The 15,172-nt window shown below is 46.8% G+C and overlaps 3 protein-coding genes across 3 annotated transcripts; 2 read left to right on the top strand and 1 right to left on the bottom strand.

Moving 5' to 3' along the window:
- Positions 1-1,444: 1,444 nt before the first annotated feature.
- LOC123123043 (actin-depolymerizing factor 2) lies at positions 1,445-4,756 on the top strand. The gene is made up of 3 exons (XM_044543460.1): positions 1,445-1,703; positions 3,282-3,547; positions 4,329-4,756. The coding sequence occupies exons 1-3, from the start codon at positions 1,683-1,685 to the stop codon at positions 4,477-4,479; spliced, it is 438 nt and encodes a 145-aa protein (XP_044399395.1). The 5' UTR covers positions 1,445-1,682; the 3' UTR covers positions 4,480-4,756.
- Positions 4,757-6,252: 1,496 nt separating this feature from the next.
- On the top strand, positions 6,253-6,950 carry LOC123125642 (uncharacterized). Its single transcript, XM_044546109.1, has one exon. It carries the CDS (start codon positions 6,479-6,481, stop codon positions 6,701-6,703), a length of 225 nt encoding a protein of 74 aa, XP_044402044.1. The 5' UTR covers positions 6,253-6,478; the 3' UTR covers positions 6,704-6,950.
- Positions 6,951-7,952: 1,002 nt separating this feature from the next.
- Positions 7,953-8,941, bottom strand: LOC123125641 (uncharacterized). Its single transcript, XM_044546108.1, has one exon. It carries the CDS (start codon positions 8,815-8,817, stop codon positions 8,185-8,187), a length of 633 nt encoding a protein of 210 aa, XP_044402043.1. The 5' UTR covers positions 8,818-8,941; the 3' UTR covers positions 7,953-8,184.
- Between the last annotated feature and the right edge of the window lie 6,231 nt (positions 8,942-15,172).

Raw genomic sequence — 15,172 nt, 5'->3', positions numbered from 1 at the left:
TGAACATGCACATGCGTCGGTGACCAACACGCACCATCCACTGACAGATGATCTCCCATCTAATAAGGTTCTAGCAATGCAGATGAACTCACTAGAACGGGATCGAAAGCCAAGAGCGGTCTCCTACCGAGGCAAGAAACAAATTCCATTGGCGGAATCGGAGGTCATCACCAGAAAATTAGAAGAGAGAGCATTGGCCGACCTCATGACAACCAGCAAAAAAACCTCCAAAAAGACAGAAGGAACATATTAGAGTGGAGGTCATTGGAGTAGAGAGTACTAAGGACTGATATTCAATGAGCAAAGCATAAACCAAAGAGAAAAGCGGAGTAGGGGATCTCACAAAAAGGGAAAACAAAAGTACCATGACACACCGACGTGATTCCGGATCCGAAGGGAAGAGACACACAGGCGACGAGCATAGTAACAAGGACGCTACAAAAACGAGATATGCGTTGGATCCGAGAGAGGCCGTCTTCGATGAGGACGGCGGGCACAACTCCAATTCAAGCAACAGACTTGAGACTTGGCTCGGCCGATCCTCCACATCAATGAGGCAAAAAAGCCCCCAATGACAAGTATGAACACAACAAAAACCTTGGGTAGGGTGAGGGGAGGGGCCTCACCACTGGCGGAGCCATGGAGGAGAGGGGAGGGAGGGCCGTGCGAAGGGTGACGAGGGAAGTCTAGGAAGGAAAGGGGCGACGATAACGAGGCTCGCGAGAGAGTAGAGGAGAAGGGAAAACATCTAGTGCTACCAAGCTTTAGGTGATACCGTGCTACAAGCTTCTGGGCCGTCGGATTCTCGGATCTGATGGCTCTCAATAATTCTACAACATTTACAAAAAAGCCTACGAAGAGTCCAAAAATCGCGCATAGATCCAGCAGATCCAACAACTCACAGATGCCGTCCGTTGTAAGAATACGACGGCCCAGATGCCCGTATCATAGTAGCATTTAAGCCTCGGCAGCACCAGATACTCTCTCGAGAAGGAGAACCCCAGTTTGATTGACAATAATGCTTCTTCCTAAGAAAACCATTCAGTCATCAATCAAGAATACCTAAATACCTTACCTCGGCAAGAAGAAGACGACCGTTTCATTCACCCACTCTATCTACCACCAACGCCAACGCGTGCAGCAAGACTCTGCGAAATTTCCTGTTTTTTTTTAACATGAAAATGCCCTCGTATTTATTCCCACCATTGCTGCCCTCGTTTTTATTCCTGCATATCGCAAAAGAGCCCGAACGCATCACGGCTCTGCGAGCGGGCCCGCCCGCAGGATCCGTGATATCCAGCCCGCCGCACGCATCGCAGCCGCTGGATCCGCCGCCGCGCAGCCCCCCCGCACACCCGCACCCACCGTCCACCCCCATCGACCCCACTGACACCCCTTCCCCACGGACCCCAAAGCCCCACCCGCCAGCGACCCGCCCAAACCCTCACGCGCCGCCCAAACCACCGGCGCCTGCGTGCGTGCGCGTATATGAACGCACGCCCCGTTCTGATTCAGACTCCTCCTCCTCGCCACACCAACAGACGCAGCCAACAGCGCTCCCTCTGAAAAAAAGGGAAGAGAACAGCAACGGGAATAATCTCGTCTCCTTTCCTCCTCAACCCGTCCGCGTGCGATCGACGCGGAGGCGCCGCCCGTCCCCCCCTCCGACCCGACCCGACCCCATGGCGTTCATGCGCACCTCCGTGAGTCGCCGCCTCCCCCGCCCCCTCCCTCTCCCCGCTCGCCTCGATCCGCGCCGGCAGTCCGTTTCGCTCGCACGCGTGCGGAGTTTTAGATCTGCGGGCGGTTGTACTGTAGGGGTTGGTCGTGGCCCGCTGGGTCAGATCTGATCGAGACGGCCGCAGGCCGTGGGATCCGACGGCGCACGAGCGGTTTGTTCCGTCTGTTGCGACGGGTTTTCTGTTTTTTCCAGCAACCGCTCTGGGTTTCGAGTAGTGCAAGGTGGTGTGGATTGCGGAGGGTAAGCGGAAGGTGGCGGTAGAGAGAGGATGGATGGACTGGGGATGGTTCGGTGGGTACCTAATTTGGCGTGGGTTTGGCTGATTACCTGATTTTTTTTGTTCTGGTAGTTTATCTGTTTTCTGTAGTTATCTGTACTGCATGCCATCAGCACCAGGTGTCGATATCTATGTCGCCATGGAAATTAAGGAGAGCATGGACCACTTGGCGTGTCAGTTGCCCCTTGGATACATGACCATTATTCTTTCATATCAGAGTGGACCATGCTTGCTTGCATTATCATTGAAAATTGAGTCCCCATCGGTGGTCGAGGGATAGCCATGTTTGAACCAGTCTTTTCCTTCTTGGAGTGAGAAATAGCCGAGTTCCCTATTTTTAGGGTGGAAGCACTCATATTCATGTTCTGGTTACGCTTACTGTCAATCTTATCATATTGGTTAATACATCTTGAACAATTGATCTTCTGCAAGATTGGGGTTGCTCTTTATGACAAATTGGTGTACTTGAGCTTGTTACGTGGTATTTGAACTCTTTGTTTATTGTTGGATTTTGTAGTCATGCAATTGACATTACAGGGTTCATGAATTTTACTATGGTAGTTTTTATCCAGGGCTGGGTTGAATAATTCAAAGAGAGATGACGTAGTTGGTTCCCTGGTTGTATTTTGGCATGCTAGTGGAATCAGCTCCATTTGTTAACCAGGATGACCGATCTAAGAGCCTCGTTTCCTGTTTACTGCATATTTCTGTGTCAAAGAATGGAATCTTAGTTAGGAGAACATGACTGGGGGCGAAAGCCTTCCAACAGAAGTTATTAGAACCTTTTTCCAAATGACCATCAACAACAAAGCGTGGCTTATCGTCCCAGGACACTACCCTGGTCTCTGATCAGGCCGATCATCCTTTACAGAAACAAATCATTTCCTTAATCTGATCCCTTGTGAATTTAAACCCAATCTTAAAAGTAGAAATGCAGACCTTCTGAACTTTACATTGAACACTATGATTGTATCAACATGACCACCAACTAGGCTGTTTACACTGTTATCATTACTGAGGTGTTGCTGGTGATTCATTTGACCTGTTGAACAATTGAACGGCTATTTACTTCTTTTTACAGTCGCACATATCCAGTTGGAATGCTAGGCAATATTATCAGCCAAGCATGAAGTCTTTTTTTAATATATATTTGTTTGGAATTATGGGATAATCTGGAACAGAGACTCACTCTCAAACATTTTGTCTTGTTGTCAAGTTTTTGGTTTCCTTCATTTCATTCTCTTATATGTGTTCTTTTTGCAGTCCAATGCATCCTCTGGCATGGGAGTTGCTCCTGATATCAGGGAGACATTCCTGGAGCTTCAGATGAAGAAGGCATTTCGCTATGTCATCTTCAAAATAGAAGAAAAGCAAAAGCAGGTTGTTGTGGAGAAGACGGGGGCTACAACTGAGAGTTATGATGATTTCCTGGCTTGTCTCCCAGAGAATGACTGCAGATATGCCCTTTATGATTTTGACTTTGTTACTGGGGAGAATGTGCAGAAAAGCAAGATTTTCTTCATTGCCTGGTGAGCTTCATAGTCACATATCCATATGTTAATGTCCGCGTTAAGATGAGAACTATCTGCCAGTTAGTCTTAATGGCTTCTTTGAAAAAATGAACCCTAACATAGTCATGGGAGTTCCTGGTAGGGTAAGCAGTGTAGTGCTTGTCATGAATCTACACTAGATATTGTTGGTTTCTTAATTTTGCCTATATGAAGTACTGAATTATTAACCTGGATGGGTATTCCTAGAGGAATCTATAGCCATGATAGCCTTTTCTTGTTTTGTATCTATGCTTGTAGCTGTCCAGAAAAGATAAGTAGTGCATGTCCACTTGTCTTCAGAATATGCTTTGCCAATAGTGTAATTTGTTCTCCATTATGAAAGTTGACTTCTCTGATAGCAGTACTAGTATGCATAGCTGAAAAATCACCATTCGCACTGCTTTATAGCCGATGCACTCCCTCTTTTCTCTTTATATCACTTCAGCTTATTTATAATAACCATGACGGACATTGCTAGAGGAATCTATAGCAATGATAGCCTTTTCTTATTTTGTTTGTGCCTGGTATCTATGCTTGTAGCTGTCGAGAAAGAACAACAGTGCATGTTCACATGTCTTCAGAATATGCTTTGCCAATTTGTTCTTTATTGCGAAAGTTGACTTCTCTGATAGCGGTGCTAGTATGCATAGATGAAAAATCACCATCTGCACATGCCTGATTGTCTAATGCATCCTCTCCTTCCCTGTCCATTGGTCTCACTTCAACTTATTTATAACTAATAATGCACATGCTGCACCAGGTCCCCTGACACATCCCGCATCCGCGCCAAGATGCTGTACTCCACCTCCAAGGACCGCATCAAGCAGGAGCTCGACGGGTTCCACTACGAGATCCAGGCAACTGACCCGACCGAGGTGGAGCTCGATGTCCTCCGCGACCGGGCGCACTAGGGCGGATCCATGATCACCTGTGGGCTTCAGCCGGATGCAAATCCATGCTGTCCGTGGTAATGCTGTTGCCGCAGTGCTGTTAATAAGACAGATATATCCAGGTTTCCTGTAAAACGTAAGAGTATCATTCAGCTGTTATGCATGGCTCTAGCTGATGAAGTGTTGTCCGAGGTCTCTACTCGTATGATGTCGGAGCCTGTAAACGCAAGAAACACCCCTTGAAAAACGCATGTGTTGTGGTATTAATACTGGTTTGCTAGGCTTGGATTCTCCTGAATGCTATCCATCGTGTCATGTTCCTTGGCTTGGCCTGACTTATTACCATCCCTTGTCTCTCCTGGACTTGTATTTCCCTGAAATTCATTCTTCTTTTTGGCAGTTTTTTGCAAACTTTTACCCTTTGTACTTTCGGTCCAAGATCTTCCAGAATGCACAAAGGGTGAAACTCAGGAGGGAAGTCTAGAACCATTGAGCGATAATCATGAAAGAATTGCCTTTGGCTTTGAGGGATTAAATAAAAACAAAGAAATAAGGATGAATTTCTTCTAATTTCCAGCTTTATATGATTCCCTCTGCCTTATCTCTTCTTACAAAAAAAGAGGTTCCTATATACTCGTATATAATTTATTTTCCCAAATACTCACAGGCCCAAGTTCGTTCGACTAAAGAAAGATGGAAGAGGTTAGTTTTTTTTCTTCAGGGCTAGAAAGACCACCCTCAGCTTTAGTTACTGAAAACCGTCGTGTTAAGTTCGAGCCTACGGCGGAGTACTCTGTTCTCACGAATTCACTGTACATTGGCTGGTGCGCTTCACTGCCGCACCGTCTCATTGCCCTGCCCTACTCCATCCTCGACCACCATCGGTTCGTCGTCGCCTCGCCCATCCCTCTAGGTCCCTCTATCCTGCTTATTGTCCGGCATCGACCTTCCATCATCCTAACCCTAAGCAGGCTATGCGTCTTGTCGAAATCGCTGCCGCACCATCTTCTCTTGCCACGGCTGCCCGTGGATAACGCGCCGACCCACATTGGCCCATACGTACCATTACTGCACCACCTCATTGCCTGACCCTGCCCCATCCTCCACCACCATCAGTTCGTCATCACCTCGACCATCCCTCTAAGTCCCGCTATCATGCTTATTCTTCGATGCTAATCTTCTACCATCCTAACCCTAAGCCGGGATAGGGGCTCTCATCTGTTGCTCATTACCGCCCTCGTTTCCACCATTTACAGAATGTCTGGCCACGCCGTCTCCGTCTTTGGCTTGCCCTTACTCTGACGAGCCTGCAACATCACCTCCGCAAATCGACCATGTTGTCTCCGGCTTCGGCTCGTCGACAGCACAACACGGCCGACCATGTTTTCTCTTGGCCACCATGGTTTTCTCATGGTCAGGCCGACAACACAACACGTTCGACCACAAGAGAGTAATCCCGGCCACCAGCAAAAAAAAAAGGAATCAAAAAATGATGGTAAAACCATTTCCACTGTGTACCACTAAATCTCCCCCCCCCCCCCCCCCCCCCCCCCCCCCCCCCCCCCCTCCTGATTTTGCAACAGAAAATCCAAAACACCATCGAAGATGGGGTACCCCTACACTTGTAACCTTGAAGGCGACGTGGCTGAAACACGCTCCACGGAACAGAAGACCCCAAGGCATTCGACCGTTGCCCCCCAAATTAAGCACCAGGCCAAACGGTCACCCATACGCAGTCACGCGCTCACGGCAGCACACTCCACAAGCTTCCAGCCCCAGCCGCCTTCTTCCACACGATCCTTCTCCTCCGCCGCTTCCCTCATCCATGTCCCCCGTGTATATAAACCCCCCAATCCCCACGCGGCTTCCCCTCCCAGCGCAGAGCACCGCAGCAATTCGATCCCAAGCATCCCCCCACCAACCTCACCATCCTCGTACCGCACGTCCAGGCAGCTAATCAGTCAAGCTCAAGCATCCAAGCCGGCCTCGGATTGAAGGCATCCATCCGGGAGGGAGGGGAATGGGGTTCGTGCTGGTGATCTCGCTGCCCTTCATATTCTTCACCATCCTGCTCGGCTTCGGCTGCTACTTCCTCGGCAAGCACAAGGGCCGCGAGGAGATGCGCGCCGGCGTCGGCGCCCAGATCTACGGCACGCCGCTGCCGCCGCCTGGCGTGGCCGGGCAGTCCCCGGGGCCGTACCCGGTCCCGGTCCCGATGAAGAAGGAGGGCCCCGACGCCGTCTGATCGGTCGAGCTTCCTCCTCCTCCTCGGCTGGAGCGTTGGTGTTGTTTGTTTACTGGGTTTGATTATTACCGTGTACATGGAGTCATTTGTTGCTCGTTTCTTGTGTGGTGTTTACTGTGAAGGAGGAAGGGATGTTGATCCGGTGTGATGATTTGTGATCACAGTTGCGTTTCTATGAGATGCGCAAATCGATGTAATGAATATTAGTTTGTGATAATCAATCAACCGTTGCTTGGTTTGTATGCAATTTTGCTTTCTCAGGCTTGCGTCTGAAGCTGAGCGGAATTGGGTTTCTGATGTGGTGGAAGAGTTTCAGGTGTCAAAAGTCAAGCAAAAGGAGGAGTACAGATTCAGGAACTTGATAGAGTTGAGCTGGCACTGCCCGCAAAAGTTCCTTGAAGAATGCTTTTCGATGCAAGGCCAGTTGGATAAATAAATAAAACACCAAATCTGATTTTGCACATTTCTTCCCCAAATGTTCCAAAAATAGCACCAGGTGGCTTGAGATCAGGGAAATTGATCCGGATGGAAAAGCTGACAGCATGGGCTGAATTCTTTTGTAATACTCATAAGCAAGAAGGCGGAACTATATCAATGTATGGTAATTAATTGTATGGAGGTTTGAGAGGGGATTGTGATTGCACATGTTTTGATTTTGCCCTTTGGTACAAGCACAAACAAAAACCAACACATCATCATGGCAATAATACCGTGATAATTTTGTAAACACACTTCATGTTTTTAATTGCAGTAAGTGCAAATCCATGGTGGAATGGTTTGCGGTGATTAACCGTTGTTTGGTTTCGATTGCAATCAGCTAACCACTTCTCAAGAGGTTTCTTGGTTTGCAATTTCCTTCATCAGGCTTGCATCTGAAGCTGCATGGAATCGGGTTTGTCAAGAGTTTTCAGGTGTAAAGGGCAAGCAAAAGGAGGAGAATAGATTCAGGAACTAGAGAGTTGAGCTGGCACCGTCTCTTCTAATATACATACACTTGGTTTCCTCAAGACTGACTGATTCATCCTAGCTCCTGTGTACATCGCCTGTACCCCTTCCTTGATGTTCCAGAATGTATCCCAACACCAGCACTTGGTAATTTGTTCTGAACATTTCCCACAACATTCCAAATGGTGTCATGCCAAATTGCGGTGCCAATTTTTCGTCGGTTTTCAGAAACCCGGCTAACTGAAATTCTGACATGTTTAAGAGAAACATCGCAGAACAATCACAATCCTGCGCCAGGACAATGTAAAGAGGACAAAATTTTGGGGATTAACATGTATCTTCATGGTCGGTCATCATACACTTGAGGTTTGGGAGTGTAATTTTGCCCCTCTGGTATAGCAGCAAACACCAACACAGACGAAACTAAACGCATCAGATCTTATCCTTATTACAGACATCAAAATTCGCAGAACAAACAGTTCTGCAGGAACGAACAGAACAGAACATCAATCGATCTATGGTTCGTGAGATCCGGCTTAGTTGCAGAGCAGGAACCTGGTGAGCACGAGGACGCCGCATGCCGCGCCGAAGAGGGCGAAGACGGGGAGGTCCCTGGCGGGCCAGCGCCTGGGCCCGTCGGCGCCGGCCTTGGCCTCGACGCGGAGGGCCTTGGCCCTGCGCAGCGCGTCCACCTCCTTGAGCAGGTCGAACTCGAGCCCCTTGCGCTTGAGCTCGGCGACGCAGCGCCCGAGCAGCGCGGCGTCCTCCTGCTCCCGCGCCAGCACCCGCTCCAGCACGGCCTCCGTGTCCGCCTTGTACCGCAGCGCCCAGAGCATGGCCAGGGAGGCGAGCAGCGAGACGAGGCAGGGGATCCAGGAGCGGCGGCAGGAGGAGGAGTACGGGCCGGGGGAGGGGATGGAGGCGGAGAGGAAGAGGACGAGGACGGAGGCGGCGTGGAAGGCGAAGAAGGCGCAGTAGAGGAAGGCGATCTCCTTGCGCGCGCCGTCGAGGCGGGCCTCCCGCAGCGCGACGCGGCGCGCCAGCAGGTCCTCCTCCTTGAGCCACTGCTTGAGCAGCAGCCGGTGCGTCCCGCTCGCCGCGATCTGGCTCAGCGGGTGCCGCTGCTGCGGCGTCGGCGGCACGGCGACGAGCGCGGCGGCGTCGGCCATGGGCTGGGCTGGTGTCCGGATTGGATGGGATGGATCCTTCTTCTCCGGCGAGGGTGGGGTGGGGCAGGGTGTGTGGCGGTGGATTCGCGTCCGGGGTGGGGATGGTGTGTTCGGCGTGGGAGGTTTTGAAGGGGAATTTTTGGCAACGGTCGGGGAGAGGAGGTGCGCGTGGCTTTGCCGAAAGCGAGAGAGAGAGAGAGCGCGCGCGTGGGCACCCGAGGCAACCCAACGGTCGGAATCCTCCTCGGTCCATCATTCCGATCCGCGCGGTGAGAGTGTGCACGCTGCCCAGGCCACATGGGCCAACAATCCCTTCGCGGGCCGTGCTTGTTTCAGGCCCGCCTCTCGGTAGTTCGAAGCCCACCCCTCCGCCTTTCCCCTCCTCGGTCTACATATATACACACACTCGCTCTCCCTCTCAGCCTACCAACACCACAAACAAACGCCGTGCTCGATCCGATCGACAATTTTCTTCCAGCTCTACTGCTTGATACTGAAACCATCAAGCTCCATATAGACCATAGACAGTTAGTTAAGCAAGTAACTCCGCGTAGGCATGAGACATTGCGCGCGTGTGGCGGCATGTACACGACTACACGTGCTTCTTCGTGGTTCGGAAATGAGTGGCATCGGGAAAACACTTTCGACTTGTGTTCCATATTATCCTGAGAGATTGTGCCCACCGGCGGTCGTGCCGCGTAGCTTCGTCTATACGGTGGCATCTCAAACCTACATCCGCAAGGACAGGCTGTCAAACCCATGGAGTTCATCACAGCATCCGGTGGTTGGTTGAAGTCCCACGGAGATCGGCCGTGATTGACTTCCCACACGCATGCATTCATGTCCTAATTCAGTTTGGAGTATGGCATATACAAGTCGTTTATTGCATCGGATTACGAAAATAGCACACTTTGTGGAAACAGAAATTTAAAGAGAGACTTGTGTGAACTGAATGAAACGGAACAACGGCTTCTACTATATAGTATGCACAAACGTAATTTTCTATGTGCATGTAGCTCGACCTCATAGATTCATTGTCCATAGACATGTGGTCTAATCCCATCCACCCATTCAACCATACCGTAACCCTAACTGCTCTATATTTGTTTTATGTATTTTCTGCTTCCATATTTGGAATTTTTTGTTCTCTCCCTCTTTCACTAAATGTTACAGAAACTAGCAACTCTGCCCATTTTGCTCTATTTTTCACCCCAGTATCTTATATACTACAAGTATCGTATGATATTCATCAAAATTAAGGTTGTTGGTTTACGATATTGTGTAATTATTTACTCAAATGTAATTCAAGGTTATCTCCAAATTATTATGGTAACGGTCGGGGAGTGGAGTGCGCGTGGCTTTGCCGAAAGCGAGCGAGAGAGAGAGAGAGAGAGAGAGAGAGAGAGAGAGAGAGAGAGAGAGAGAGAGAGAGAGAGAGAGAGAGAGAGAGAGAGAGAGAGAGAGAGAGAGAGAGAGAGAGAGATCGTGTGGGAGGCCGCGCACCCGAGGCGACCCACAACGTCGGATTCCAGTGTGCACGCTACCCAGGCCACATGGGCTAAAGATGCGTTCGCGGGCTCTGTTTGTTCCAGGCCCGCCTCTCGAAGTTGGGAGCCATCCCCTCTCCTGCATTCCTCGGTCTATATATGCACACTCCTCAGGTCGCGCAGCTACACGATTCTGTTGTCTAAGCCTATACGATTAAAAAAAGAAGGTCACCCAACTGCATGATTCTGTTGTCTCCCTCTCAGCCTACCAACATCACACACGCCATGCTCGATCGATCCGATCTACAATTTGTTCCACCTTTGCTACTTGTTACTAAAACCGTCAAACTCTGTTTAGAGTTTAGACCATAGGCAGCTAAGCAAGCAGCTCCATGTAGGCATGAGATATGCGGCACTGTGTGCGCGTGGGAACATGTACACACACTCTTCTTTGAAGTTCGGAATGAGTGGCTTCGGAAAAGCACATTTGACTTTATTGCCAGATCTTCCCGAGAGATTGCACCCATCGGTGGTCGTGCCGCGCAGCTTCGTTTGTAGTGTGGAATCTGCAAGTTACATTTGCGCGGACAAAATGTTGCTATTGTCAAGAATGGCGGAGTATCTGCACGTGAGTTGAAGGCAGGAAAAGCTTCATCGCGGTCATCTTCTCAAACGCGCGCTCGCGTCCTAATGCAATTTGGAACATGGCAGGCAGAAATTTTCTTTCTACCTAGAATCTAGAGATAACACAATTTGTTAACCTTGATTTACACACGTGAGACTTGACACACGTATTCACTGGAGTATGACAAACAAGGGGTAAATTGAAAAGGGAAATTACGTATGTACAAACTAAAATGAAACAAAAAAATTCTAGTAAGAAAACTTGCAGAAATAGAATTCCGTATTCACACATGTGGATTTTTTTTATGCATGTAACCCGACCTAATAGATTCATTGTCCATAGAGACATGTGGCCTAATCCTATCCACCTATTCAACTAATAGATGATCCGTTGCGTCATTGGTGCAGTGAACAACCGTAGCAGAAAAGTTAAGTGAACTACTTAAAATATGAAATGGAAGCTAAGTGAATTATTTGGAACTGGAACCAAGAAGCGAAGCAACTTATATAACTGAAAATTTAGGTAAACTATTTCAAGGATGTTTCTCGTGAATGGTTTGAAAGTGGTTATGTTCATATTGTATTTGTATCTGTCCTGTGTATTAGAGGCAAGAAGACCAATTGAAACCAAAAAGCGAAGCAACTTGAACAACATATTCTATGAATTATGAGCCAAGAAGTGAAGCAACTGCACCAATGGCGTAAGAAAAAACTGCAATCTCCGAATACCCTGCAAAAAAATAACTGCAATCTCCGAATGACAGTATACCATTTTCTTGGCAGCACAGCTTTCAGCATTCTAGCTCGCTTATGTGTCAAGTGTAATTGTAGTACAGTACGACAGAAGCAAGAAGTAGAGGCTAAGTTTAATTAATTTGATTCCACCGGCCTTCATGAATTTGTTCATGTAAAACATGAGGTTCCACCAACTGCCGGGAAGATGATTCATGTTTTCACTAAAAAAGTAACAAATACCCAAAACTCCAAGTAATTTGTAGTAGCAGACATGGCATACATCCTTCCTAGACACTGCATGGTATTCATGTCTCCTTTCTCTGCTGGAGTTACTCTCTAGAAGAACAGTGTGCGTTGTTTGGTTCAGAGTAAACAATGCCGAAGAGTACTATTATAGCATTTTTGTTCTTTCCCTAGAACATGCAAGCACAACCCATCTACAAATACTGCGCAAGGGTGGAGATTCAACGTGCTGTGGCTGGAGACCTAAAAAAAATAAAATCCCTGGAGGGCGCTGCTAATCATCTCTCTGTTATCTGTTCTACTGCGCAGTATTTCTTCATCTTCAACACTTGGGATGTGGTCTTTGGTGGCTCTTTATGTCTGTAAAATAAAAATCTATAGTACATCTGCAAATTTCTCTTCCTCTGTCGTCTCTTTCTTCTTTGCTTATCAACACATGACCAACAAGGACGAAAGGCTCAGGCGTGCACCGACCTTGGGTCTTGCGTGGTGGCGAGGAGCTCATGCTCACCTTCCATATGTGATACTAAAGCAACTGGTGATAAATCTATTTATTTCATCTACCAACTCAAATTTTTCTTTGGTCCATATATACTTGCTGGGTAATGTGTGCACACTCAATTTGTTTGCGCATAGCCGCATACAGCACAAACTATGATTGCTCATCCAGTTTAATAGGTTTCACGTACACAAGCCATGGAGCAGTCCACATCTATGCAAGGTGCGACTCACACATGTTCATTAACAATGTGTCTCACTCATGTTTGTGATAACGTGCACACATTTCTTGAGAGGTCGGAATGAGTGGCATCAGAAAAACATATCCAACTACGCCGACTCTTCATAGATAACGTCTGTCTGCTCTCTTAACTTCTTAACTAGTTCGCCCAATCTCCACAAGGGTAACTGTTTGCTAGAGTCCCGGCTTCCTGCGTATGCTCGCAGAGGCGTCGAGTATGTCTCACCTCCACGTAGCTGCTGTCAGTGTTTTCGGCAGCCCACAAAGCATACGTGGATATTAAGCAGTGTCACCCTTGTCCAAATATTCCTACATGTAAACTACTGAACCTATCTACAAAGATTCAGGAACTTGCGAAGCTCTGCATTTAAACTGTCAAAAAAAGTCTGTACGCGAAATCAATCTCACGTGATAACAGAAAAATAACTTGAAGCTAAATATTGAACAAAAACAACAATGCATGAAATTAAACTGTCAAAAAAAGTCAGTAGGAATGAAATTAATCTCAAGAGATAAAAACACATAAACATCTCACAAGATATATCAGAAAAAGAACTTGAAACTGAATTCCAAACAAAAACAACAATGCATGCGTGTATGTAGATAAATTTGAATTCGGGAGAAGTCCACAAACTCTTCCAGAAAACTGCAAGGGGGACAGCCCGCTTCCACCTGCACCCTAATGTACGATGCTTAAGGGAGACTTGTGACATAATAGAGTTGTCAAGAGACAAACTGTAGTAGTCTTGGTTGAAGCAACTATTAATCTCATCAGTACAAGGCGCCGTGAGAGGCTGTCATAGAGAAAACGTATGAACGTAATGTCTCTTTCAGAGTGAACAGTGCCAGAAACTACTAGTTTAGCATTTCGTTTCTAACAATGCAAACCCATGTGTAGAACTGCCGCAAATTTATATTTCTCGCCGTCTCTTTTCTTATTTGCTCCCCACGAACGAGACCCAGCAAGCAGTGCAGCTGCGAGCAAATAAATATTTACTTGTACTAATTTTATAATTTATGTTTTATTTTTTTGGCTTTTTGCAGGAAAGTCTATGTTTCATCTAATCACCTGATCAACCGCAATACAAAATTTTCGTCATTTGACAATGGTCGTCTCTATATTACTACTTCATTCCAAAACCTCTTTATTTAGACTTTAGCAACCATTTCCTGCCTGGAGTCTGAATTTCCGCATGCAGGTTCTCGGTTGACAGCCACACTTGTGGTTGCAGTATAACAACTGAAATAGGACTATCACTGTCCTACCAAACTGAGAAGGGTAACTCCAATGCGGGTCACCTAATCTGCCCTAAATTCAAATGTCCGGACCAAATGACCTGGATAATTTTAGTTTTCCAACATTAGTCACCAAATGTCCACGGACCGATCCTTGCGTCAGTCACCAAACTGTGACCAGGCTTTGAAATTCTGTTACTAAATATAAGTCTTTGTAGAGATTACACTATGGACCACATACGGATGTATATGGATGCATTTTAGAGTGTAGATTCACTCATTTTACTCTGTATGTAGTCTATAGTGAAATCTCTACAAAGACTTATATTTAGGAACGGAGGGAGTAGTTGGCACTCATATGAATGCAGCACGACAACTTTTTGCCACAACAGAAAAAGTGACAACTCTTGGGTATTTTTCCCGGGACAGATTCCATGTTGTACAGTACGACGGAAGCAAGAAAAAAAAATGAACCATCTAACTAGTTAGAGGAAGAAGTAGATGCTAACTTTAATTAATCTGATGGACTGTGCTAACGTCCAGTCGACTGAACGTTAAGCAACATATCCGCACGATCGTAACCCACGTTCCTCTCGCACCCGCACGCTTGATTCCACTGAGTTTTTTTCTTCTCTCGAAAACCGTATACGTCATAGTAAATCGCTAATGGTTTTTCTGATTTTTGGCTACACAGTATAAAAAGAAAATAGAAGTGTTAGAAAGGGGGCTTGAACCCAAGTCTATTCATTAGACTTTGAGCCCAATAACCAACTAAGCCACCTTTAGTTGTTGTCTATTGTATATAAACAAGGTTATTTGAACCTTTCGTTTTCTGTTATATCAACAATAATATTTTTTCCTTGGTAACTTTGGCATGACCAGCGTGATAAGTATGACTTGAGCAACATAATAACTATACAATGATAAGCCTGATAACTATAATATGAGAAGGTTAATGACTATACCATAAGAAGCATGGTAACGTTAGCATGGGGTAGTGGTAACTTCACACTCGGGTATGTTTCGACAAAAAAAAGTTACCGGGATATGTTTCAGTAACATTTTTCACAAGGGTAAAAAGTTATCATATGTGTTGTATGTAAGTTATCGTGTGTCTGTTGCGTAAATTACCATGCTATTTGCACTAGGTTATCATGGCATATTTCTAGAACTTTTCGTCCAAGGTAGTTATCAGGTTAATTGTACGTAAGTTATCATCTTATTTACACAGAAGTTACCGGGGTGTATTTTAACAACTTTTTCACCTCGGATGGTCAAAAAAGTGGTATAT

This window comes from Triticum aestivum, chromosome 5D, assembly GCF_018294505.1.
Source record: "Triticum aestivum cultivar Chinese Spring chromosome 5D, IWGSC CS RefSeq v2.1, whole genome shotgun sequence".
NCBI classification, from domain to species: Eukaryota; Viridiplantae; Streptophyta; class Magnoliopsida; order Poales; family Poaceae; genus Triticum; species Triticum aestivum.
Note: the sequence above shows the minus strand (reverse complement) of the source record. Positions and strands in the feature narration are given on the sequence as shown.

Excerpts from the sequence above, each read along its gene's own strand:
- LOC123123043 (XM_044543460.1), top strand. The coding sequence starts at position 1,683 with ATGGCGTTCATGCGCACCTCC. Across the intron at positions 1,704-3,281 it reads TGGCGTTCATGCGCACCTCC|TCCAATGCATCCTCTGGCAT; the intron begins GTGAGTCGCCGC and ends TTCTTTTTGCAG. Across the intron at positions 3,548-4,328 it reads AAGATTTTCTTCATTGCCTG|GTCCCCTGACACATCCCGCA; the intron begins GTGAGCTTCATA and ends ATGCTGCACCAG.
- LOC123125641 (XM_044546108.1), bottom strand. The coding sequence starts at position 8,817 with ATGGCCGACGCCGCCGCGCTCGTCGCCGTGCCGCCGACGCCGCAGCAG.
- LOC123125642 (XM_044546109.1), top strand. The coding sequence starts at position 6,479 with ATGGGGTTCGTGCTGGTGATCTCGCTGCCCTTCATATTCTTCACCATC.